Below are 27,227 nucleotides of genomic sequence, written 5' to 3'. Positions count from 1 at the left end.
AAATTAACAGAAGCTGCCCTCACATAAAGATGAAAGGAACCAGCTGAAGCAACCACATCAAAAATGAAATGGCACGGCGGTCGGAAGAGAGGAAGGAGTTTTCCCACACCTTTGCAAGCCCCGCAGGAAAATGGAGAAGACCTGCCAGCCCTATGTGTGGGGACAGAGGTCCTTGCTAGACCCTTGCTTGTCCTGGGGAGTGGGGGATGGAGAGGGGACAGTGGGGACAGGCTGAGGAGCACTGTCCAGCTACCCCAAGGGTGTCACAGACTGCCGGATGGGGGCAGGTGGTGTGGGCACAGCCCCCTGCAGCGGCGGGGGCAATGGGAGCAGGCATACTTTCTCCACCGAAAACAAAACTAAGTCCTTGGCCTGGCCTGAAGGATAATTTTAGTGCAGAGGGTGAAACCCGACCCTCTCCTTCAGCATGACACGGGCTGTAACGCAGAGCTGGCAACTCAGCCGCTGCTGTTTCAGAAACGTCAGAGCTGTTTATCAGCGCTGGGCAAGCGTGGGAAAAACCCCGGCGGGGAGCGGGGCGAGCCCAGCAGGCTTCCTTTTCCTCTCCTTTCCTTTTGCTCACGAGCCCCTTTGCCTGGCGTCAACAAAGCCCGAGCTGAGCCCAATTAACGGTGACGGCCGAGTGCTGAGCGCATGAGCAACAACCCCATGCACTGAGCAAGCACGCAGGGGCACAAAGGGCAAGCCCACACGTATAACGCACACGCATAATTTTATTATACGTTGTAAGGCAGAAGCTGGGAACCCTCCGTGACATTCATGCCACTGCAGCAATGCCTCCAGGCTGAGGCGGTGATGTTGGCCCAGAGCTATCACAGTCGGGAAGACAAGAGCATGTGGAAAGCAGAATTATTGTTCCCACTTTGCAGAGTGGGAAAGGAAGGAGCCTGAAGTGGGTTCCCATGGACAAGGTGGTGAGAGGAGTAATTCTTCTGTCCTCCGACGTGCTCAGCCTCTGCTCAGAGGCAGCAGGTAGCACCCCTTCTGAACGGCACGTATATTCCCGTAGCTGAACAGGCAGGTCACCAGTCACTCACTCATGCCTGCAAAATGTGCACTGCTGGGCTATTTGTCCTTACTTCAAACAAAATATCATGCTGTAACTATGTGCATCATTTCATTCAGCATGCAGTTTCAGGCTCTATGCTGAAACAGCAGTATTAAACCACATGGATCTTTACCCTGGAGTATGTTAAACCAGTATGAACTCAAAATAATGTTTGGAAATTTACCCTAGCAGCTTTATAGCGGCATCTCATCATTCTTATCCTACATATCTGTCACTGTTTTCTGAGACTACTCAGCTTTTCTCCCTCTCCCCTTACAAAGCAGTAAATGCTCAGAACTGTTTTAAGAGCCTTCCAAGCTTGCTTCATTTGTTCCTGTGCCTGAGTGCAGATGTGAAGATTAAATCTGTGTGTGCCCAAGTCCACGCCGTACATGCAGCCTTCTGGAAAGGTAGCTGAGGTGGACCTCGGGATCTTTACAGTCAGGCACCTCTGTCTTTTTGTGCGGGTGCTCTTTTGAAATCTTTATTCCTCACGGCAAGGGAGCAGGCAACTAACAGATGATTTCCTGACGTGCCTTTCTGTCATGTGGGAACATCCTGCAGCTTGCCTCCAGCGCCAGTTTGTGGCGAAGGATGCAGGAGATGCAGGATGTGATGCAGGAGCCGTGCCGAGACCTCTTATTGATTGGGACTTCGGGGTACAGGCAATTGCACCTGAGCCAACGCTGCTCCCGCTGTTGGTCACATACCTGTAGCTCAGCGTACATTGTTCACATTTGGTTACGGCTGGCACCGCCCTTGCACTTGAGATAAGACTGCTGGAAAAATTAAAGAGGTCAGGTCCAGATCAGATCCAGCAGGTATTTAGGTGCTGAACTACTGAAATAAATGCAAGTCGGGTTGTAAATGCCATTTTGGAAGCGGACTCCACTGACATTAGGATGTAAAGGGTGGTGGCAAAAGAGATGCAAGGCTGCAAGGAGTAAGCTTGAGCACTAGAATGAAATGAAATGAACTTCAAGGTGGAAAACACACCAATTTCATTGGAGTATTGTATTGTTTAGAAATTTCTTGACTAAAATTCACTTTGACTATGAATTATTGTATTTCTTCCTACATTCTTCATGAAAGTTGGCATGCCCTGGTAAATGGCAGGACTTCCATGGTGTGCAGCATGGTTTGAGGCAGCAAAATCTGGCCCTAATACTAGAATTAAGCAAACTGTTAAAATAGGAACTGAACCAAATGCCAAGATCTCCTCCCCAAACTCAAACTAAACCTGTTTTGAGGTTCAGGAATGTTTGGTTAACTTTAAATAAAACAATGTTGTGTTTCTACACATCCTGCTTTCAGTGAAGCCTCCAAGCAGAAATACAAAAATATGGCAGACAGATCTATGTTTGCACTACTTCTGGCCCAGCTGAAACTAGGAAGCACTGGAAATCTCACAAAAACAGCTTTGTCTTACAAGATATCCAGCTCCCAGGTTCTGTCACTGTTAACCAGTAGAATACAATGTAATGTACATACCAATTTATTATTAATTTTCCACACAGATAATTTCAATAAACAAATTCCCCAGATTGTCAGACATATGAAAACCCTATTTTTACTTTACCGTGGCAGCACACTATATGGCTACTTTACAGTCCTTTTATGCACATTCTCAGTGAGTCATTGGCATAGTCGCATAAAGACAAAACGTCTCTTGTGGTACACGGCAAAAAACCACAGCAAATGATAACAAAGATAACAAACCAAGCATATACATTTTGTGCTTCATATTTGGTTCATGGCTAATTTAAAACACGTGATCAAAAATTTTGTTGTTTGACATCTCTTTGACAACTCTCTTTATTGTATTTGCAGAGCATAAATACGCAGACAACAGCATTGGTTTCGAGGTACATATTTGATCATATAAAATTGCCCTGTATGTCACGGCAACATTTTTAAAGCCCTTCTGTGTACCAGACTTTTGCAAATTCATATTTAAAGGAACACTGAATGTTATTGCTAGAAATGATATCACTGTCAGCAAAACATAATACAAACACCCTGATTACTCGGCTATCTGCTCTACCACAACAAAGTCATCCCAAATGATACAGTACCACAGCTTCATTTTTGCTAGCCAGATTTATTATATTTTCCAGATTCTAACAAGACACAGATATTAAGAAATGCATGTTAATCATTGCCCTAATGAGAACAATATGCAGTTAGCATTTAGGTTGTCACAAAAAAACCAGAAGGGGAGTACAGACTAAGTGCACTCTAAATTCAAGGAAACTCAATCCTTCTTTCCACTAGCATGTTTCAGTGAAATAGTCATATCTGAGAGAAAATTTTTGATGAACTACCTAAATTCTAACAGGTATGTGTATATGCTTTCATTAGGCACAAGGCAAAGTAAAATGCCACTCTGACCACAACTGTGAAAGCAAAATAACCACTTGCTTATGTACAAAAAGCTATAAGCATACAAAGCACTAAAAGCCTGCCCAGCATCTCTCCTCCGGAAATGGTGCAAGCTTTCAGTTTTCTGTCAGATATGGTACTATTGGCTAGTAAATTATGCGTCCTATTTATGCAGGACTTCCTATCACTGTCAAATTGGATCATTTCTTTTCACTAAAAGTTGTCCTGAAAAAGGAATTTGTTGGGGAAGACTCAGAGGAAGCGACAGAACTTGGTAACTCTGCCCCAAACCACACCAAACTTCCCTGTGTTGCATTGTTTTCAGACAGACAACTTCTGGAGCAAAATACTACCCAACATGTGTAAGAGGACAAGAATCTGGCTTTAAACATATTTGCAAATAATAAATAAAACACATGCCTAGACTTACAGAATAAACCAATTAATTTCATTAGGCAAAAGTGCAAAACCCATCACCATTCCACATGTCTAAGGGCCTGAAGGTGCATGAAGATTTGGTTTGAATTTTCTAAAGCAAAATATGTGCTCTTCCCATACTTGTTTTGGTTGGTTACTTATTTCCCTTAAGGAAACTTTCACTCTGCCCACCAGAAAAGGATGTGGAGATGATAAGGTTTGAAATGCTGCCTGAACAGCAAATATGGCATCAATGGAGTGGGTGCAAAAGAAAGCAAGATTGTCACTTCTGCTCAGATTGCAGTGCCTTGCAGTCACAGAAGACATCTAAAACCTCTTCCTCTCCCTTCCATTCCTCCTCCCGCTTCCCCACACCAGTCACACAGCTCTGTCTTCCGATCTGTCCAGATCGCCAGGCACGGCATAAACACAGCCTTTACTAATTATGCACTAAGAACAGCTTTTTTTTCCACTTCAACCTGAAATTATAAAGGTGTTTTAATACTCCTTGAGTAAGGAAAGACTTTTGAAAATAGTTACAAAATATTACAGCCATTTAGAGTGCAGTACCTCTTAATCTCTTTGCATAGGTTAAAACTAGTATTGCCTTGAAAAGTGAGTTCTAAAATAAAATATGATTGAAAAATATGTCATCGCATTGTATTGGAACACTTCAAAGTGTAGTAAATGCAGGAAAACTTTGGCTTGGTTTTTTGGGTATGTTCCTCTCCGTCCTTTCCTTCCTTTCAAATCATTCTCTCAAGAAAGAGAAAAGTATTACTTGCATGTCAGCTAGCATTACATGAAGAGAGCTACTCCAGTTTCTTTTCACAAGGAGAAAACTCAGCTTAAACATTAGACTATCAGCTTCCTGAAGGGCAGAAAGAAAGAAAAAAAACCACAAAGAAAAACAAACCCAAGAGAATGATTTTCCATACTTTTATGTATATTGTTTAAAACAGGGTATTTTTTGGTTAGGGATGAGGTCTTACCCGGGACGTATTTTCCCTTCCCTCAAGTCCCCAGAAGTAACAACAACAAAATCTAGCTTTTCCTTCTTGATGTTGCCATTATTGCAGTCTGCTTATGCTTTGTCTTCTTGTAGAAATAAATAATGAAACCTTTGCAAAAGGAAAATCGGTCACAGCTTAGATAAATAGTATCTATAAATATTATCTCAGTGGTAACTATATAATACTGCAAGTGCATCACTGAACAGATTAATGTGATGAAAGAGATCTTTTGTGTTACATATTTTACTCAGTTAAATGTTTATGTTCTCTTTCAAGTGAAAACTTAACAATTCCCAAAAGAGCAACAATAAGCTTGAAAAATCAGGTTAGACGTCAGCAGCTGACTATTAATAATATTCTGGGCCAATATTTGTTTGCCCGGGGCAGGCAGTGTCCATGATCAGCATTCATCTTTCATCTTCCTCAACTGGGCTGTCTGGCAGGTGCTGGGTGGGGTGAACACTGAGGGGTCAGCAATGCCCAACTGTAGATCGAAAAAGCGCGTGGAGGTTGTCACGCTGTAGTTCTTCGTGTAGGTTTCCTGTACTGGGTAACAGTCTTTGACTGTGTAAACGCCGACCCAGGATTCCACTGTAACCAAGCAGAAATGTGACCACTTTAGATGACAAGAATGAATGAATGTGTCGCGATGATGTCAGTCAAAAAAATGGCCATTCTTCAAGCAAAGCCTATAGGCTGTAACTTCCCATAGTTCTGTCGATATGCATGGCAACGCCAAGATAGCCCACAAAACTGGTATAATTTAGATACCACAGTGATCTTAAACCTGAACATGTTGGTATCAAGCACATTTCAAATCATGATACCGTCACGGCATCGATATGTCACCTTTCAAATATACCTCTACTGAAGGACCGTCACTTCTGGTTAGTCCCAAATTTACTTCTGTTCTGCACAAGTCTCATTCCTCTTATCTCTCATGCCACTTTCATGTCAGCACTTACTCACTTCACCAGTAAAGCAATGAAATGCTCTGTTTTCCCACAAGGCAAGTTTTGGTGCCGCCAGCTTGGGTAGCATAGGAACATTTCACCTTACAGTCTGTTCCTTACAAACCGAAAGATGCCATTACTGAAAACTTGCGGTCCATTTCACAATGTTGGCCCTCAACACGGCCTTTGACACTCTGAAACACTTAGTCCCTCCAACTATGCGCCACATGCGATGCCTTCCTGTGCACAGGAAGTTCTGCACTCATGCACCCAAGGGAGCACTTTGTCCTCTGCTGTGGTGAGGGCTCCTTCGCACCAGAACTGACAATAGCATCTTGCTTCCGCAGCTTTTGGACCTCTAAAATCTTAGCTGCCGTTCTTACACTGACAATACTCACCACATCTCTGATCCAAATAAACATGACCTTGCTTCACCTTTTTCCATCTTACTGCCCTACGCACAGAGGGTTTGTCTCGGAAGAAGAGGAACATTCCCAAACACAACTCCAGTGTCTCTATCTCTTCCTTTAACTCGTTCCTTCTGTTTACCACAGAACGTAACAGAAAACCTGTATCTTCGTTATCATGTTCATTTTTTTAATTCCTATTCCTCTCAAATATTTCCACCAGTTGATTAATTATTTCAAGACTACACTTAATGCTGAGCTCCTCCACATATGTGATGTAGCAACTCTGTTCCTTTTTTAAACTTCAGCTTAATTCCACAACATGCTTCTCTCAGAGTGTTCTCTCGCTCTCTTTCCGCCTTGTCCTCTGCCATCACCTCTACTTTCACCACTAATCTATTTCTGCGGTCAGTACCATTGAGGTGGTTTCCCTTGAACACCCTTCACTTTTAAAACCTCACTTTTAAATTTCTTTTATTTATCCCGTGCATCTCTTCTGCGATCTTTCATTATTCCTTCCATCATACACCACTTCATCCAGCTGGTTCATGTATTTCAGTTCTCTTGATAGTAGAAACTCAGGAGGTTAAAATACAAAATTACCTACTGTGTTCATAAATCAGTTCCTCTGAATGATGCCTATTTTGCTCCAACTTGGCAGCTATCAAACATACATTCTTTCTGTCCTTACACTATTGTGTCATATGCTGCACCACAATCACATTATTGGATATAGATAAGCTATGATGTGAAACACACATACAGTATCTAAAAAAAGGGTGGAAAGCTGAGCAATATTTGAACATACCTCTCCAAGGCACCCTAGTATACCAAAACCATTCTGGCCTCAGTGAGTTTGGGTTTGAGTATCCAGAAATGGAGGATTCTTTCCCTCAACAAGTCTTCTATCAGAATTTTGAATTAAAAAATACCGTAAAATATAATGTTAATTAGGTAGCCTGTATCTCCACTGAAACCTTCATAGTTTTAACAAGAATTACAATTTTTAGAACCCAAGCCAAAACTATCTGAAAGGTGGATGGATAGGCAACTTTAAGACATTATTTTTCAGAATGATCATACAGAAAAGCACTGGAGATGATATAAAATACTACAGGATAAAGATCACACATCATTAACTGAAGGTATCTGGATATTAAGTTCCATAAAAGTTCCAAAAATACTGGATCTGAAAAACAAAATTCTTGGAGTGAGTGATAATTTGCCTCTTGTAGAATACCAGAGGATATGTTGACCTAGTTACAGAGGTCTAACAATCTTACCCTTCATGGGTAACAAAACTTAGGTGCATATTAACAATGCCCATTGCTGCAGAACCATGTATTGGATGTATTCTATGATAACATTCAATAGTAGTGTGTAGACACATGCTGACACCTGCTTTGTTTCTTTTATGCCTTTTAGCAGGAGTATGATACGTGCTAGTTTGAAATGCCCCTAATTATATTGCCACTTCTTCTCTAGATAAATTTTGGATATAGGCTGCTGGATTCAGATGCAAAATGATGCTGTTCCATGCCAAAATCTGTTGATACAGACTAAAAGGCAATAAATTGCCTCGGACATACTGGTTCCTGATGAGATATGAAACATTTTCTTAATAAAATGCATTGATAATAAAATTATAAGCTGTGCATGGGGTATATTTATTATTTCTTCCAGCAACCTTTATAGAAATATGGAAGGATGGGGTGAAACATGAACAATTGTATTTTTCCCTGGGCAGCACAGACAATGATTATTATGAAGATTAAACAAAAGCATGCACTTACATTTCCTGGCTGGTTTTCTGTCAGACCACTCCTGTACCATAATTTCATCTCCAGGGCCCCCGATGTAGTACTGATCTTCATAAGTTGAATTGGCAGGAATATCATATGGATCCCATGGCTCTGTCAGAGCAATCTTCGAGCAAAGCTTTGTAACTTGTTCGATCTGAAACATCACTGCGTCTTTATAGAGCAATATATACTCAAAGAATCTGAAACATTAAAAAACCCAGTTAATATATATTGTCTTTTTCTATACTAAGCAAGGAGCATTGCTGCTAAGTAAGCTTGCCTTTGACTTCTCACTATAAGACCATTTTCACTTGCATTAAACTTTGCCAAATTTTGAGAAAGTCTAACCAGTTGGGCCGAAATTTCCCATGCTGAAAGTTTGCCTCAACTGATTCTTTCCAAAATAAATAAATCAGGCTGAGCTGGTTCAGCCATTTCTGAGAACAACAGAACAACTTTTCTGAGAACAACTGAGAGAAAAACATGTTATTATTCCTAGTTTTGTTTTGTTTTTTAATAACTGTTTCATTAAAAAGCTCTAGTGCCTCCATGTTTTGGAGAAAGGACTTGAAATTTGGCAGGGGAAAAGTTTTTATTAAAAGTTGCCCAAATTTGGCTAAGCTACACGCCTTTGAAAAAATCTGCTTGCATAGGCTAGATAAATTCAATTTCCCATCAATGTGGCAGAGCCTTTCTCTGTGCTGGTTAGATGTGCTATCTGCCATCCTCACCAATGCTCCTCCATGGCAACCCATGCATAGCATAGTGGGACATGCCAGTGAAGGGGGAAACACATGGTCCCAAGTGCAGACCTGAGAGGCTGTCTCTCCTAATGGCAAAGTTTCTCTTTGGAAGCCACCAGACTCAAGGAATTAGTGAAAGGAGAAAGCAGAGGAGCAAAATAATAAGGCAGAGATAAGGAGAGGTGTGGAGATCAATGAGCTTGAGAGGCCAGAAGGTGAGGTCAACAAAATGGATAGTTAATAAGGATTTAAAAACAATCTTCTATAAAGTGACTAAGCCCTGCTCTGAGGAGAGATGATAAACCTCTTCATGGGCATCTAGTTACTAGTTATAGCAGTTGTATCTGTGACAAACACTGTGACTTTGCTTGCATATCTATAAAAAAGAGGTGGTATGATCCTTACCTTATAACTGGGGACAGAAACAGAGAGAAACAAAAATTAAAATTATCAAAAGTATCAGCTGATTTTGAATATGCAGCCAGTAAGAAACACCAGAGGCCAACCTTCTCCACGGTACTTAGCATTATCAATCAGAGTCAGGGCAACCCCCGGTATCAAAGCAGGCTGGGAGTGAAGAGATTGAGAACAGCCCTGCCGAGAAGGACTTGGGGGTGCTGGTGGACGAAAAGCTGGACATGAGCCGGCAATGTGTGCTCACAGCCTAGAAGGCCAACCCTATCCTTGGCTGCATCAAAAGAAGCGTGGCCAGCAGGTCGAGGGAGGTGATTCTGCCCCTCTGCTCTGCTCTGGTGAGACCCCACCTGGAGTCCTGCATCCAGCTCTGGAGCCCTCAGCACAGGAAAGACATGGACCTGTTGGAGAGGGTCCAGGAGAGGGCCACAGAAATGATCAGAGGGATGAAATACCCCTCTCCTGTGAGGACAGGCTGAGAGAGTTGGGGTTGTTCAGCCTGGAGAAGAGAAGTCTCTGGGGAAACCTTCTTGCAGCCTTCCAGTACTTAAAGGGACTTCTAAGAAAAGTGGGGACAGACTTTTTAGCAGGGCCTGTTGCGATAGGATAAGGGGTAATGGTTTTAATCTAAAAGAGGGTAGATTTAGACTAGATATAAGGAAGAAATTTTTCACTATGAGGGTGGTGAAACACTGGCACAGGTTGCCCAGAGAGGTGGTAGATGCCCCATCCCTGGAACCATTCCAGGTCAGGTTGGATGGGACTCTAAGCAACCTGGTCTAGGTGAAGATGTCCCTGCTCATTGCAGGAGAGGTTGGACTAGATGACCTTAAAAGGTCCCTTCCAATGCAAACTATTCTATGATTCTATATGAGTTTTTCAAAGCACAACTAAAAGCATCCTCATGTGTACTCTGTACCTTTCGCAAAGGAGAGCCAGGAGTCACTCTCTAAACCTCCCAAAACTGTGCACTCATTATTAGAGGCTCCCTGTGAATCTCTCAGCTCAAGTGTTTGGCTACAGTCTACCATTATGCAGTGACTCTAGAGAAAAGGAAGGGATGGTGTTAATTCCCTCAAACTGCTTCATCTTGCCTATCTGTAATAGTGTTTCTTTCCATCTGTAATTCCTTGCTTCCCTCATGATGCTGCCTCCATTTCCTGCAAAAAAAAAAAAGTCTTGGGTGTCCTTTGGACAGTGGCATCTTCCACTTCACAAACCTGATGCTAGCCCCTAACAGTATTCGCCATGTGCTTTCAGCAAGATAGGAAGCTGGTGGAAAACAGTGCATAATCCTTGAAGAGATGATGCAGAAAAGCAAGAGGGGACCGTCTCTGTAGTGTTTCCCAACTCCTGCATGTTTCTCTTTGCAGTCTTTACAGTCTTTTGGGGAGGATGTAAAGTTTACATAAAATAGGGCTGACAACAAAACAATTTACAGTTTTAATTGTTGCACTATACAGTTGCATCAGACAGGAATCACTTCACCCGTCCCTGACCCAAAAGCATTTGAAGGTTGCAGTATGAGAAGTGTATAAGCACGGTTAAAAGCATCTGAGCAACATTCCCATCGCTTCGTGAGAGGATCATTTATCCAGCATGTGTAGAAACACAGGCAGGCTAAATGGCATTAGCCAGATCGAACGGTGACGAAGATTGTAAAAGGGGACAAGGAGGCTGACGCGTGGCGAGCCGGGCCATGCCTCTCACGCACGGCCTTGCACAACACGGGAAGAAGTTCGTCCCGCTTTCCGTGAGGGATTCCGTCACCAGGAACTTCCCACACATTTACAAGGCTCACACAGAGACGCTAACAAGCTGCAAGGTTATACATCAGCTTCCCCCTGGTGAATTGTTCTCCTGCCTGTATCTTAAAATATTGCCGCTTCTGTGACGACTTGTACCAACCTAAACTCACCTGCCATTTTCTTCGTCAAAGGCAATGTCTCCACAGTCGTGATATGCTACTGAAGGACCCCATACATATAAACCGATTGCTTACGTAAACCCAAGCCTGTGACCATGTAAAGACATACGTAACGTTTATATCATGTTCAGTCCAGAGAACATACTTACAGGGACATTAAAATACACTTATTTATGTGTTTGCAACCAGGCTCTAATGACTCAACTACTGTTCAGCTGGCTGCCCAGCAGCTCCCATAAAAGTGAGATGAGGAATACCTTACAGATGAGTCTATCAACATCTCTGATAATACATTTTGGGAAAGAAAAAAAAAACCACAATGTATTAGTGAAGCATTACAAGCTACTGGGAATAACATGTAAACAATTACATTTCTTTTTGATTTTAAATCCTTACTTAAAACTTATTTTGCGGCGAAATTTTATTTTCATTTTTAACAATAATTTTTTCACGTTTTCTTTTTCCTTATCCTTTCCTTTATAAATTATTTAATGGAAGAAATATCTTTTGTTCTAAATTTTGTAACCTGTGAATTGATATCATTGCACGAGGGACATGTGACACCTTTACTCAAGTGAAACAGTAGTTCAAACTTCAATCTGACAAATGCACGTATTTAACTTCCAGTACATGGATAAGCACTGTGACTTCAACAGATGGCCTGAACACTTGCAGAAGGAGGGCCAAAACCCAAAACAGCCTACTTTCTTGACTTTGCCGTCTTCCATGCAGACAGCAAGAGGTGCATTAAGAAACAACAATGAAGAATTAGAAAAATCCAAACACACCAAACTCATCACCAAGCATCTCTCTAGCACCCATTCTGCAGAGCAAGAGGTTCCACCACCTACATTTTTGGTTCTGGGAAAGGCAGAGCAAACATATGTGGAACAGGCACCAGTCGTACAACTTGATGCGCTGCTGGGGTAAACTCAGCAGCCTCGTCGGCACACGCACAAGATGAGAACTGCAGAGACCGTCGCTCTATTCACTGTGCATGGCAGCCCTGGGTAAGCAGTGAACATGATTTACATTACTCAACCAGCATGTGCCTCACGTCCAAGTTTTAAAGAGAATTGCTCCTGTGTGTGTCCTGGAAAGAGCAAGCACAGAAACCTGAGACTACACAGGATCTGCGTTCAACTGCATATGAAAGGTGAATGGTTAAGTTGTTGTTTTATAAAGAGAACTATTTACCAGCCAAAATTAATAACAAAATGTGCATGAATATAAAAATGACAATCTAGCATATTTTAAAGCAAAATATTTAAAAATAATTTCCTCCTCTTTTTTTTTTTTTTTTTTTTAACTGGCCAAGTCCTAAGTATACTTGCCTCTATTTGTTTTAGGTGCCTGAGATTTCATTGGCTGCTTGGGGGGAAGCACAGACTCCTGAAAATAGGTCTTGGCAAAGAAACAGAAGAGGAAATGATTTTTAATTAGTTTGTTTTTTCAGAAAAAGTAGCATATTTGCAGTCTGTGCCCACCCCTAATATTATTTTTATAATAATTTCATTCCTTAAACTGTAACTTCAGGAAAGACCCAACCTGTTCACCGGGCACCTTCAAACAGATTTGGAAAGGTTACTTGGACAAGTTACCCTATTTGCCTGACTGAGATTATTTCCCTTCCTTTCCTATCCTATTCCATCCCACCCTGTCCTATGCCTCACACCCTTTGTACACTACGGCCTTAATGGGACTCTCTCATGGTCCTTAATACACGCTTCGTCTGTGCCTGAAAATGGATAAATTTTAGCACATAAAGCCACACGCATGTTTTTTGCTCCTATGCTTTAAAGAATTTCTTAACACTGGACCGTATCCTGCGCAAATATTTCCATTGACTTTGCTGGAAGTAATCATGTCAGGCAGGTGGGATACATGCTGTTCAGTATTTTATTCTCCCGACATAAGGAAAGTATTTTATTTTATTTATAAGGGAAGTATATTATGAGAGAGCATCTGAATTCAATGCAAGGGCAGAATACTGTGCCCACGGAATCACAAGGCGAAGCACTTGCGTTGAGGATGTGCTGCAAGGAGTGTGCATGTACCCAAATACTGTCCTACCTCTGAGATTCCTCTTGAAATCTGGGGAGATAAATAGAGGTACCTCCCAGGAGACAGCCCAGTTAACACACTCTTGGACCCTCATAAATGACTGAAACCAATAAACTTTTCTGATGACTTGTCTATTCAATGGATTATTGTTCTGCATGTTATGAACGCAATTCAAAACAATGAATTATTTTTTAATATTTGTCTGAAAAAAGTCATTAGACTTGAGACCATGCGACCAGCTCTGCTTCAGGTATTCACTCTGCACGGAGTCCTGCTGAAAAGTGCCCTACGCTGAGGCCCTTCCCAGCTGTCAGTCCTGAAGCGTTTTAGCCTGCCCATCACCTAACACGTCCGCGTGACTCCCAGGGTTTACTCCTGGACTTCCGAAGGTTTCCTCACGAGCGTCAAACCTAGAAGGAAGGAGCTGCTTGCTGCCCAGTGGCCTTCGTAGTGACTCAGAAGAGCAGAGGTGCTGGCAGTGGCGTGCCAAGACCCGTGTGATGTATCGAAGCACATCGGACAAGGTCATTTGCTAGAGAGAAGCAAAATAATGGTCTGAGGCTGAGACTGGGTAAAAGAAATTCCTTGTGTGTTAAATCTGGCTCTGCATCATTTAGCTCTGTGGCTTTGGACAAATAACTTACAGTACCAGAGCCCTAAAATGCCATTCTTGTTACTTATTTTTTGATTGCTGTAGCCCTGAAGAGACACTAGGCAGGGATCAAGAACCAGTTGTGCGAGGCATGGTATTAACACAGAACAAAACCACCACTCCTGCCCCAAAAAGCAATAGAACAATGGTTCTTGTAAAACAGACTTTCCTTTCCTGCAAAGACATACGGGATTTCATGCATCCGGGGCTTTAACCTGTTGATTCAGTTTTCCCAGCTGCAGCTATTGCATCCTTAAAACTCCCACTCATGTTAGCCAGAACCTATACTACCTAGTAATTATTATAAAGCAGTTGAAAAATGAAAGCAAAATTTTATGTACGATTTGTATTATGTATTTGATATTTAAGGTACCAAGTTGAGGTTGCTCCAATCATTCCAAAGCTTACTTTGCTTTGCTTTCTCTTTTGATATTAACTGAGAGCTTGAAGCAGCTGTCTGCCTTTGTTGTATTATTTAATTATTTGCCAGTTCTGTTTGTAAAAAAGCATTTTTAAAGACTGTGAAAGAAGTTAAAAACGCTTCTAACTAGAAGAAATTTCACTAAAAGTATCCCAAATTCTCTGTTCTCATATACACTAACCGGTACATTCAAATATGTAATTCTTGAGTTATCTTGTATCTGCTTGATAACATACCCCACAAAATTTTCATAACAATTCCACTATTTTTTACACATTTCTTATTGAAGAAAGATGTACTGGGAGAATGGGAACCTTTACTAGATGGATTGACTACAAAACCTCATCTTCTCAGCTTTTCAGATTAAGATGATTTTCAAGGGAGCAAGGCTGCCGAGCAGACACGCAGACAGTTGATAAACACTCCTCGGGTCAAGAACATTCATCTGCTTTTGGAAAGCTCTGGTGAGCTCATTTCAGAACTGAGAAGCATTCGTTTTTCAGTATATTTCTGGGAACTCCTTTCCTCTTTCCCATGAAGTTTTCGGTAATTTCAGACTTGTGTTTTTCTTCTGGTGTATCAGACCTCAACAACAACAGTAATTTACCATATTTGATCTCACATGTTTGGCAGTGGTGCTGGACTATGGTATATTGTACAAATACAGTATTGTGCAAATACATGTGACAGCAAATGTAATCTGATATTGTGTAAAAGCAGTATTTTTTAGTCTGACTTAAATCACTCACAGATTGTAAAGGCTTTTTTTGTTTGTTTTCAAGGCGACCAAGCCCCCTGTATCAGGTATCTAATCAGTAAGGTATATGAGGACCTTTGGCAGCACTACCAGTTTCCAAAGTAGAGAGAATTAGGCAGTTTAAACCCTGTGAATTATGAAGTTGGTGTAGAAAGAAAACCTTAAGTACAGCAATCAAAAGCTGGAAAGTCAAAACTACACAAGCTAAAGGATGACATACTTTTGTGCCTTTAATTAAGGAACTCAAGAAAAAAATTATGCAATGTCTTATTCTTTTAATTGTTTTCCTATAAATTAGATTAGCTACTTTGGCAAATACTAAGGGAAATTAAGTTCTTCAGCAAGATCACTGTTTCCCTTGCTGTCCCTTTTTGGCTATTTGACATATCATAATAAATTCCATAATAAAACATGTCACCAAGTTGCACGCCTGAGAACAACACATTCTAATAGAAGCTGAAATTCAGTAAAACAATAAAGAATTGTGGTTAAGGGAGTCATGTTTTGCAAGGGGCTAAAAGATGCACTGTCCTTAACAGAGAGCCTCTGCGTGTTTCCCTAAGTAACGGTATATTCGTGAATCAGAGCCTTCGGTAGACAACGGCACAGCTCAAAAGGAAAGGAGTGGAAGATGTGGCCAAAATACCATAATGCTTTCCAATGAATCAATGGAATCACCTCCTAGGGAATATGGTATACACCAGTAAAGCCACATGATATTAAAATATACTTGAGGTCAGAGATTATTTTCCTATTCTGAGTTTGTAAAAAAGCCTAGTACAGTGAGGTCTCGCTGCCCTGTGTAGGTTAATAATAATGAAGGTTACTGGAAAATCACAGCAAGGCTTAGAGGAGGCCAAAAAGAATGAGGAAGGCCAGGACTCATCTCTCAATATATACTAAGGACCTTAGGAAGGACAGAATAATAAGGAGGGAAATGACAGAGGTACATTATAATTTATTTATTACATTTCTCATCTTCTTTGTGCTATATAGAGAAAGGAAGTAAATAGCTCAGTTGAAAAAGGGGATGCTCAAAACTGAGATGTGGAAATGCTCTTTTGAGCATACAATTATATTAAGTCACTCTATCAGCTTGGAAAAATGTAAGAAAAAGGAAGCAGATATTTAACATGTAGAGAGAGTCAGGAAAATCATGGTTACAATGATTGAGAGTACCTCCAAAAAGAAAAAAAACCCCAACATAAAAGACATACCTCTGTTCCTGTTTTTAATTTTACCTCTAACTGTCAGATTTATCTGGAGTTTTCACACCTTTCTCTGAATTGGGCTCAGAGACAAGATATTAAATTGGATCTTAGTTCTGCCCCAATATGATATCTCTTTTACACATGAGAAAGGCATAGCAGAATGAGGTCCCAAATCACAAATAACTAAACTTAAGCAATCTCCCTTTTCCATAAATTTAACTGGGAATAAAATAATAATAAAATTTTTTGTCTAGCACTGGGCACTGCAGCTTCACATACATCTTAACTTCTCTATATAGACAGAGAAGGATCTTCAGACACCATGACCAGGGACTACATGAAATTCAGGAGACCTATATTGCTCTTCACTGAGATTGTAAATCCCATCATGCATATACTTGGCCAGTTGGTTGCTCTTCAGTATGCATTCTTGTACAAAAAGTAGTCATGAAGAAGTCTGAGGAACAGGTTACCCTTTGGAAGAGGTGGGGAGTAGGCCCCTGTTCTGATAAAGCAAACTTTTCTTTCACGATGGAAAATTATTCCCTGGAAAAATTTGTGAGGATATGCGCTTGCAGCAGATCACTTCCCCAAGATGTAATGATTTCCACCTCCCATCTGCAATGATTTCCTTAAGAGGGATGATTCAGGTCTTTCAGATATCTGTCCAATGTGAAAAATAAAAAACACTAGGTCTATTTTCAAGGGAGTTTGGAAGTCAGGCCAGCTAGGATAATCAGACAACACATTTTGAAAGCTAAGTACACTTTAACTTTCTAACATCTTTATCCAAAGATCTGAGTATAGCTTATATTTAAATAAACTTTGTGAGAGATGGAGATACACTTCACTGGAAAAAAATGCAACCTGAAATCCTGGCACTGCACTTCATTCTCCCTCCCCACCTCCAATGTAAAAGCAACTTCTTCATTTCATCCAGAAGTCTTTGTGCAGGTCTTCTTCTTCTTCCTTCTGCAGCTATCAGTCAAGAGTCATAGCGTTTGCTGAGTCCATAAATTAGTGACTGGACTCAAATACAAAGACTTGGTGAGTTAAAAGACCAGGTGGACCTCACTAAAAGTGTGCAAAATAAGAGGGTTACATGAAAGAAGGGAATGTCTCTGTGAGAGAAAAGGTGCCATTAAGGACAAATGTTAATTGTTCCATGCTTATAAAGCAAACAGCATTTTGAACACATCTCAACTGAGATGTGGTACAGTACACAGTAATGATCTAGAAAGGCAAGTTTACAGTTCTGGGTCAATTTGCGAGGTCATTTACACTGTTCTCCTTAGCCCTGGTGAGGTCAGAGTGGTAATGCTGTTCCTGGTTTTGGATGCCACCCTTAAGGGAACAGATAAACAGACTGGATATAGTCCAGAGAACAGCAAGAATGGTGTGATGTTTAAGAAGCAGGACCTATGAAGAAACTGGGCATGTTTAGTCTACAAAAGGAAGACTAAGGTAGGACACATGATAGGCCGTCCAGTATATAAAAAGCTAAAAAAGAATACCAATTTTCCTCCATATTACCTGAAGGTAACATTGGAAGAAAACAGCATCACTTTCAGCAAGCAGAGTTTCAGTGAGATCCTCTGAAAATGTCCGTGTGTGTAAGTGCTGCAGGTTTCCATACAATCTTCTTAAACTCCAGCTTTTGCAAGAACTGGTAAGAAAACTGAGGGTCAGAGACTTCCCAAATACAGCTTTGCTTCTCCGGGATTGAGGAACAGGTTATACGGCAGCTCAGAGATCTTTCCAGCCTTCCACATAGGTGATTAGAGAATGTCGATGGCTGCTCATCTCTTCTGGTAACAGAGAAGCTTAATCAATTAGTCCTGCGGTTACCAGTCCTATGACTTGGATCCTTGGCACTGCTACCTGCCCAAAGGTGCTGAACAACCTTTGAGGATCGCTTTCTGAGACATCCCAAAAGCAATAGTGGCAACTGTGCGTCGTCTCTGAGGAACCTCAGCAGACGGCTGAGCCTCCACCTTGTTTCACGTGGGGAGCCTGGGGATTTGAGGGATGGTGGCATCTCCTGCACACCGATGATCCTCAGCTCCGTTTGCTTCTACAGTTGACTCTAATTACACCATCGCATTGGTTTCAGTGCCTGATTGAGTTAAAGACAACTGCTGTCTAAAACCAGGACTGAGGAGGTAGGATGCAAGTGATACATGCTCAGCGTTCAAAGGGAATAATTAAAAGGTCGAACTATCTGTTAAAACTGCTCTTCACAAAACTGGTTTTTTTGGTCCTCTATTGAATTATTGTGCTTTTTGTTATTACAACTGTCCAGTAACCCACAATTTCTCTGCCTTTTCTGGGGGACTTTCAGCTACATATACTACTTGTAGGAATCCTCCATAAGCAATACCATGATGCGTCACAAGAAACTGGCAGACCTCAGTATGTTCTTAAAAATCAGCAGGACTGCAAATACACAAATAATTAATAGATGAATATGAATTTCAAAACCTTTCTCTTCAAATTATGGAGTACTTGCCTTAGGGTATGCATCAGTGTATTTGATGCAGAACCATTTCACAGATGATCTGTTAGTCCCTCACAGAAACAACAGTTGCTGAAGACATAGCAAACAGCTAAAGTAAGCACGGCTAAGAATACATTTCTTTTTTTCTAAGACTGTTTATAGCCATTTTAATTGTATTAAAACCTGACACATTTATTTTTCATTCAAGGACAGTTCTAAGAAACAGTAGCAAGGAGGGCAAGACCTGTAAATAATATCGGTATAAATATACTGCACTGGCACAGCTGAAAGTTTTCCATTACTCAGGAAAAGGTCACTAGACCTATTGAACATGTTTAGACTACCCATGCTGCTTGAAACATGACAGAAATAGCTTTACCATTTAGCATCTGACACAAATACAAACTGAAGTCTTTAGCAAACAGGTATGCCTACCTAATTTTGGGGTGTTTTCTGGACACAGAGCCTAGTGTCATACATATACTGCCAGGGAGCCACAGTTTTCTTTGGGCTTTTCTTAATTAATATGAATTCATAACTTTTGTACATGCCAAAATTATTTGCCTTTACTATTCCTATAACAAATACAATCATTAAAATGACTCTTGTTTTTAAAGTACAAATGACTTTATAACTATTTATTATTTATACCGTGTCTTATATTTGCATATTGTAGGTTTTTGCTGTTTCTAATTGTGTTATTTTATACACTTAATAAGCAAGATATTCAAAACCGACCAGTGATTTTGAACTGCTTTCTATTTTGGATGTTCAACATGAAGATACTTGAAAAGGGCAAATTTTCAGAAGGACTGTATTCAGCATTTTCTAAAATTCAGTGTCAGTGTAAGTGTTGCAAAACTGTGGTGCCCAAAATTACTAGACATTTTTTTTTCTATTCAAAGACTGCATAAGAAACTCCTGAATTCTGTCCCCAGAGATCTGCATCAGCAGAAATCACTTTTCTGTCCATTAGATTTTCCCTCCCATCTCTCATGTTTCCCCTGGCTGTGAAGAGACAATTGTTCTTTCCACGGCGTAACAGCAGATCCTCATGTAACTGCCGCTGTTTGCAATTTCCATCTACTAGCTATGTAATTAGAGATAAATCTGGCTGTATAACTCCTCCTCCAAAATTATACATTAACCTGACCCAAAACCCTGTGAAAGCAGCCAGAAAAGTTTCACTGATTTTTACAGATGTTAGATCAGGTGTTTATTAGCTGTTCCATTCTGAAGAAAAAAGAAGCTGAAAAATGTTTCAAACCTAACACAACTTATCTCAAGTGGGCAATATGAGGAAATGCTGGAAGGAAAATACAATGTGTTTTATGCACTCCCAACTCCCCAAAATGTATTTGCACAAGTTTAATCCAACTTTGAATATTCTGTTTTTTGTGATATTTCTTGTCCTCTTCTTGATAGTGTTCTGGGCTTTGTTTTTAGACAAAGTAATTAGTATCTTTATATCCTTAACTACAAACACTTAAATTTTTTGAAACAACTTTTTGTCATAAAAAAAAGCTCTCTGGGTCCTTTTTTATGTAGTCATTTGCTACAGCTAACTTGACAAAAATCCTACAGATCTGAGAGTACGGAAACTCAGAAAAATGAATTTGCTTACAAGAAGTCTTTGCAGCATTTTTGTGTACCCATTTCTTTTCTGGTCTGCTGTATCTCTGGGCGTGCATGCTCTCCCCGGTTCTCTGCGTTGCGTTAACCCTGTAGCTGGGCTCAGTCAGGGAATGGAAAAGCGATTTCTGAGGGAGGGAGCTGGTAAGGAGCAAAACCAGTAAAGGAACCTCTCAGTCTGTCCGAGATGGCGATTTGGTTGCTGCTCACCTCTTCTGACAGAAAGTGTTATGTGTGGAGGTTATGTCCAAAGCCTTGAGCAAGTCCTAAGAGGAGACCTGTGTGATACATCACTTTTCTCATCCCCCAAATCCTCCCTATCCTTAAAGCTTTACAGGGCAGGAAGCAAAGGCTAGTCTACAACACTCTGGTTGCAAGAACATGGTCCACCTCTCCAGCAAACTGCTCCTTAGCTCTGCCACGCTTTGGGCAGGAGGCTCTCTGGCCAGAGATGCGCTGCCGTGCTCCTGTGGGTCCCCTTCCCGATGGTGTCCCCAGAGGCACAGGTCAGCCCTTCCCAGCAGAGCTGGCCACCCTCCATCAGGATCAGTGGGCTTGCTGCTGAAGCCACCAGAGGAACAGAGGATGGAGAAGGCTCTTCTGTGCCGATGGAGAAGCCCCATGTTGTCGCTGCCTGCCCCAGCTCTCTGCACAGCAGGCGATTCTCAAAGGCACAGTAGCCGGAGGCTGCTATGACCAGCTCTCACAAAGCCTAACTTCTACTTACGCTGCTGCAGTGTGAACAGTTTGGGCTAATGATTTAAGCAGATTTTTGTCTTTATACTTGGTGCTTGTTCATACACCATACTAATTTCCAATCATACGCGTATTGTAACGATGAGATGTTCTCCCTCTTTTCATAATATTTGAAGTGACATTTTCAAAAATACAAAATCTATGGATTTTTACAGACTGAAATTCAAATATTTAGGGGGGATGAATTATGAAGACCAGACTGATTATAAATGGGTCTATAGCAATTGCAGACAGCAGATAATTCATTAGGCCGACATGGAGGACAATACTGGATATTTAAAGAACACTTCCACGGTTCAAAAAAATAATCCAAAGGACATTGAACACATTGAACAATGTTTATAGTTACTATTGCTACAGTATAAAAGCATCTCAGTCACAATACATACCCTGCAGAGGCATAACGGAAGCTCTGTAAGTGAGTTTTTCCATTCTTTCAGAGGAGGGAAATCCAGAGAACCGAACTGTGTTGCAGGTGTGTGCCAGACTTCCAAAGCACAGTAAGTGAGGAGATCCCACTTGATGCACTGTGGATCCCTTTACAAAGCAGTTGTGTTACCTACATTTGGCAGTGCCTCAAACAGCAGCTCCTGTCTCCGTGCCAGCCCGTACATCGCTTTGACCTGGCTTGACTATAATTAGCACGACCGATGCGACAGGCTGGGTACCCTGAACGTATCTGAATTACACCCAATTTTGCCTCCATCTCTGATGGCCAACTGTTTTCTACTTCAGAACACGAGACTACTTACATTAAGGATTTAGGAACTTAAAATAACCTGCTTGTGAGGTATGTATGTTGTGAGATCACCTATTCTCAAAGGCAATGCAACTAACTAAAAATTAAGATAAATATGTCAATACATATAAATGCATGGAGAGTCAATGCCTACATTTGGTTTTGGAGACAAGCAGCCCACAAGATCAGTTAAAAAAATAGGAAGTCTTTCATATTCTGCTATGTTGAAGCAGATAGATGGTCCCTTACATTTTCACTCTTCAACAACACGGGGGATTAACAAAATGCAAGGGGTGTCTCCACTCTCAGCCCCCCATCTCCTTTTACTCTCCTGAATTCTTTTTTTCCCCTCTATAAAACCATACAGGAGACACCACACCTTCACACTTTATCAAGCACTTTATTAATTCTATTCAGATCCTATTCTATCATTCTTTTCTGGGATGGGCAGGGTAACAAACCAATGCAAATCCATGTGTGGTTTTGGGCACAGGTATTGAAAGTGGTACAAGGAGGCATCCAAGTCCTCAGATGCCACCACAGATAAGAAAAAAAGAAACGCATTTCATATACAGAAGATACAGGCCAGCAAATCTGGATCTAATTAAACAGTGATACATTAATTTGGGAACTAATCGTAGTAAGAATTCCTCATCCTGTATGGAACTCTGCTTTCCAAATAATAAACATCCTCTGAGAATTACCATAGCTGCATAGCATGAGTAAATTTTCCAGTGCTAGCTGCCGAAAAGTATGGCAGAATCGTAAGTTTCCTGGCAAGAAAAGTATCTGAATATGATAAAACCACAGTTGCAAACTGTATTAGGAGATACCGAAAGAATGAAAAATGAGACCTTTCTTTGCTGCGTTCACTGCACCGACTCTGTGCCCCATATGACTGATTAAAAGCCACTAGCACTGCCATGCACAAAACTGCCCTTGGAAAACTTCGGGGGAAGTCAGGCCATTCCCCTGCGGAAACATTGATTTCTGAAACAACAGGTATCCATACAAACAACAGGATTCCGATGCAAACCGACTACTTAAGGAGAAATTCCCAGCTGTTCAGGAGCTACACACTGCACCAGCGTTCCTGTGTAGGGCTTCACCATAATAAATGGCAAAGGCCAAGCACACCACATTTTTAGGAACCCTCTCATCTACTGAGCCACCTGATTTTCAGCTGAAGTGGCAACCTCACCGTGGATTCCCGCAAATTGCTGACAGGAGGACAGCAGATGTGGCTTGCTAGGCGAGAAAGTACCGGAACTGACAGCGAAACAGATATATAGGCAACATCACAGACTGAAACCTTGGTGGAAAGTCTTGTAAGCTGTTGTCGTCATTGCTACCTTACACCGTTTTTTCTCTGTAACCTGTCCCAAGCTCAGAATGAGCACAGAGCAGAACAAAAGCAGAAGTTTTTGTTCTTTATCCTGCTAGTAAGTGGTACCATTCTGTGGAGGTGTTTTGGGAAGCTTTTCTTCTTATGCCATTAAAACCTTAAGAAAAATAAATCAGTTCTCAAAAAAAAAAAAAAATCTATGAGAAAACAGTTTGTTCCCAATAGACAACCTGGGATATTAGTTACAGATGTCATAAACTTTTCCCACTTTACTGCGAACTCGAGAAAAGCAGTTGACAGCGTGTTTTGAACATACAGTCAAAAATATGAAATAATATTTGGCAATAGCTACGAAGGAGCAGATTCTGAAGAGCCCCTTACTGCACAAGAAGTCCATCAACAAGGGTCAGTGATGCCATTTTTGGAATGAATTACTTGTGAACTGTTCAACTGACCAAAAGGTAAATATGCAGGACATTATTGCAATGTTATTTTTCAAACGGGGTAAAGAAACAAGGTTCATCATAAGTAACCTTAATACGGGATGTTGCAATACATGTGGTAATTTTGGTCTTCTGCATTGTTTTGCTATCAGTCACAATATCACATTTCATTATGGACTGTCCTCAGGATAAATAGTACGTGTTGAAAATTAAATATCCAGTAAGTATGCAACAACTGCCATCCATTTGAGAAGGGCAAATGAGTTTAATGAACTTAGGGGTAAGCCACTTCTTGGATATTTCATATTAAAAGACAATTTCAACTGCAATGAGATTGCTTTTTTTTATCATTTAGGGAGGAGCTAGAGCAAAATCGTTTCAGCCTTCCAAGATCCAAAGGAAGGCATCAATCGAGATTTTTACTACTCTTCCAGAATTCTAGAAAACTTACATGCTTTTGTACCTGTACTTTTTAGATGGCGCTTTAGGGACATTTTGTTTGAATCAGCCAGTTACGCAGTTCTACATGTATTTTGAAGAAGTTTTTTAACATGTTATTTTGTTTTTATTTACAAATAAATGCAGACAGAGCTCCAGATTTAGAATAATTTGGCACCTACCAATGATATCTGATATTCCAAATCTTCTTAACTGCCAAAATCTTGGTTTTTTTTTTTTTTGTTAGACAAGAAATTGATAATGTCGCAAGACCACTCAACCTGGAGTTGTTTTATATGCATAAGAAATAATGCATAAATACGCAGTGTGGCATCCGCTTTTATTACCGGTGACTTTTCCATTACTCTTCCAGTATGGCCGTGCATACCACTGATCCTCATCCACAGGGGTGACTGATTGGGGTAATTTCCAACCTATGCATCCCGTCCTTTCTGCTCCTCCGACATGGACGCAAGGGCAGGAGCACCGGCGGATCCAGGTTCCAGACAATTATTAAAGGAACAAGGAGCTATTCAGTGGGGAAAGGCAGAAGGCTGGATGGAAGCTCCCTCTGGGCTGGATTTGGCCCACAAAATATAGTCTGGATGATGCCAGAATGAAAGGGTAAATTTCATAAGGAATGAAAGGGATAAAATAGGCTTTCATGAAATGAATAGCTAAGTAGCTCCCAAGACATATGAAATCTTAGCAGCCAAAGACTGAAAAATTGTAATAACTACAGCGTGAGCACTGTACAAGAAGAAAGTGCCTGCCAAATTCATGTTCTGATGCCAGAAATTTTGAAAATCATGAAAATCTGAAAACAAAATCTGAAAAAGCAAAAATATGGTCACTGCTAAGTTATGGCAACAGCGCTACTGACTGTAGGAATGTTGCTAATAAAATTCTCATAGCAAAAGCAAGAATTGCAAAAATTACTCTTATTTTATTCACTTTTTGCAGTACAAGGGAAGCATCTTTTAATAATAAAGTGGGACATAAAGCCAAATGTGTGCACATAACCTTCAAAAGAATGATTAAACTGATTCTCAGATAAATGTTTGTCAAGGATCTATATTTATAAAAGATGAAAAAAGAGTACAAGTTCAGATGAAAACAAGTGACTCTTTCTTTCTTACTACCACCTGTCATAAATTAGGTTTTGGACAAGGACAGTCATGCTGCTGTTGGAAACCCCTAATTTACTCCTGGGTATGGAAGTATAAAGGTACCAACTCTGGAAATTAATACACTACTGAAAACAAGGACTGTCTCACATGTTAAGCCCTTTGTACCTTCACGCATGGGACCAAACCCTTGGCAGAAAATCCTGTCCTTGACCTGTGACTCTCAGGTATCAAAGAGTGACCATGATATAGGTGAAAAGCTGTCCTCTGGACCCTCAGGAGGACACACAGTTTCCCTGTGGAAACCACGATCTCTTGTCAACATACATGCATCTCCCCCAGGGCCATAAAAGTGAGGCTCTAAGCAAAAACAGCTGAAAGAAACAGGTCTGCTTGGCAGAGATGAGGAGAAGTTTCACTGGCCAGTGCTACCTTCAGGTTATGCAATACCGTGCTGGGCATAATGCTCCTTATTCTAGAAGAGCCAAAATATTGCACAAGGTGGCCCTTTTCTGCCCAGACATCACCCCTTCCCCAGCATGCCAGACACTATACCATGCCATAAAAACACTCTGCAGGAGAAAATAATTTCCCCTTTGAGTTAAGAAGAGCAACAGGTAAAAATACTTTGAGAGAACTTGGCAAGTTGCCGAGCATGCAACTCCTTGCAAATCTACAGGGAAGGCCAAGCTGAAGGTCATCTGAAGACAGGGGTGAAGTTGGCCAACGTGAGGGTCAGGAGTTGGATTGCTGCTGCTGCAGATACACAGATCCACAGCCAAAATGTCACTGTCCAGATGGCCACAAATCCATTTTCCAGAAAGCAGCCCTTGTACGACAGGCACGGGAAGAGACTCCTTCCTCCAGTCATTGCACAGGTCTGATGCCTAAAAACTCAGCTTGAGGAGAAAATCCTGTCCTATTTTCTACTGTGTTTATCCCTGAATTGTCAACAGTCCATTTCTAAAACTGCACAATTTTCTAATCTTACACATTTATTTACATGACTTTTATTCCTAGTCTTATCTCTTCCCCACACCTGGCCATTGTGGCAAGCATTCTTCTTTCCCAAAGCTCCTTTAAATTTAACCTTCTCCCATGGTACGTGATAGATAAGTGTATATATGCTTTTTCTGAATAACTCTCTTATTTGCTATGCCACTGTCCTTTCCTGGATTGAAACACCAACTCATGTTAAGTTTAGTCATCAGTTCATAGCAAAATGGAGAGTATGGAAGGATTTTTGAACCCTACCTTTCAATTTGGCATCAACTAATGACCTAGCATGCAGACAAAGGCACAAATTCATACCATTTCACTGACTTCACTTGTCTCTGAAAATGTCATCCAGCTGAATACCTGTCCCACACAGATAATAAGTGGACAAGCTTGTTGATATGTAAAACAAACCAGTTCTCTAGCTGCAGAAGAAAATTTTCAGAGCAGGATGACCTCTGACAGGAAAAAGCACAAGAGCATACTCCGACCTACAAAATAATAAGCTTATAATATACATAAATTCTTTTGTCACATGAACAAATCAATAGCGATACTAATCAATGAACAGCAATAGCATGAAAATTAAGTACACTAGTGAACAAACAGACTGCAAAATGAAACACAGGAAAGGTTAAAAAAAAAAAAAAAAAAAAAAGGGTCTTGTGTTCTTATAACATCCTGCCTCCTTCCCTGAACATTGCCTCTCCTCTAACTGGCAATGCCTACCAAAATTCATCCTTGGAAGAGCTGGCAGAGGTGGGGTGTAGACCGGATTCAGAGGCACAGGTTTTATCACCACATCTTTCAATTCCACTCAGATGACACAATATAGAAAGCTGTCCACCACAGTTATACCATTGCTGTCATCAATAAGGCTAGAGGCTGAATGATGGTTTCGGTTTTGGCAGTGTGGACCAACCTCAGGAATTGAGGCCAAGTTTGAACTGGAAACGGAGAAGTGTATTTCTTGTATATACCTCCCACATATGTTACAAATGTGCATCTAACATGAAGTCCTG

The 27,227-nt window shown here is 40.9% G+C and overlaps 1 protein-coding gene across 1 annotated transcript in view; it reads right to left on the bottom strand.

The window, feature by feature from the left end:
- Nucleotides 1-5,281: 5,281 nt before the first annotated feature.
- EPDR1 (ependymin related 1) overlaps nt 5,282-27,227 on the bottom strand; it is a gene marked incomplete at its 3' end in the record, with an annotated part of 29,703 nt that continues 7,757 nt past the window's right edge. The window contains exons 2-3 of the mRNA XM_082015174.1: nt 8,035-8,243; nt 5,282-5,472 (exon numbers count right to left, since the gene is read on the bottom strand). Of these exons, the coding sequence (XP_081871300.1) occupies nt 5,282-5,472; nt 8,035-8,243 (400 nt within the window). The remainder of the gene's footprint in view (nt 5,473-8,034; nt 8,244-27,227) is intronic.

The sequence above is a fragment of the Phaethon aethereus genome (genome assembly GCF_964289735.1).
Source record: "Phaethon aethereus genome assembly, chromosome: 2".
NCBI classification, from domain to species: domain Eukaryota; kingdom Metazoa; phylum Chordata; class Aves; order Phaethontiformes; family Phaethontidae; genus Phaethon; species Phaethon aethereus.
This window is presented reverse-complemented; position numbering and strand designations above follow the sequence as displayed.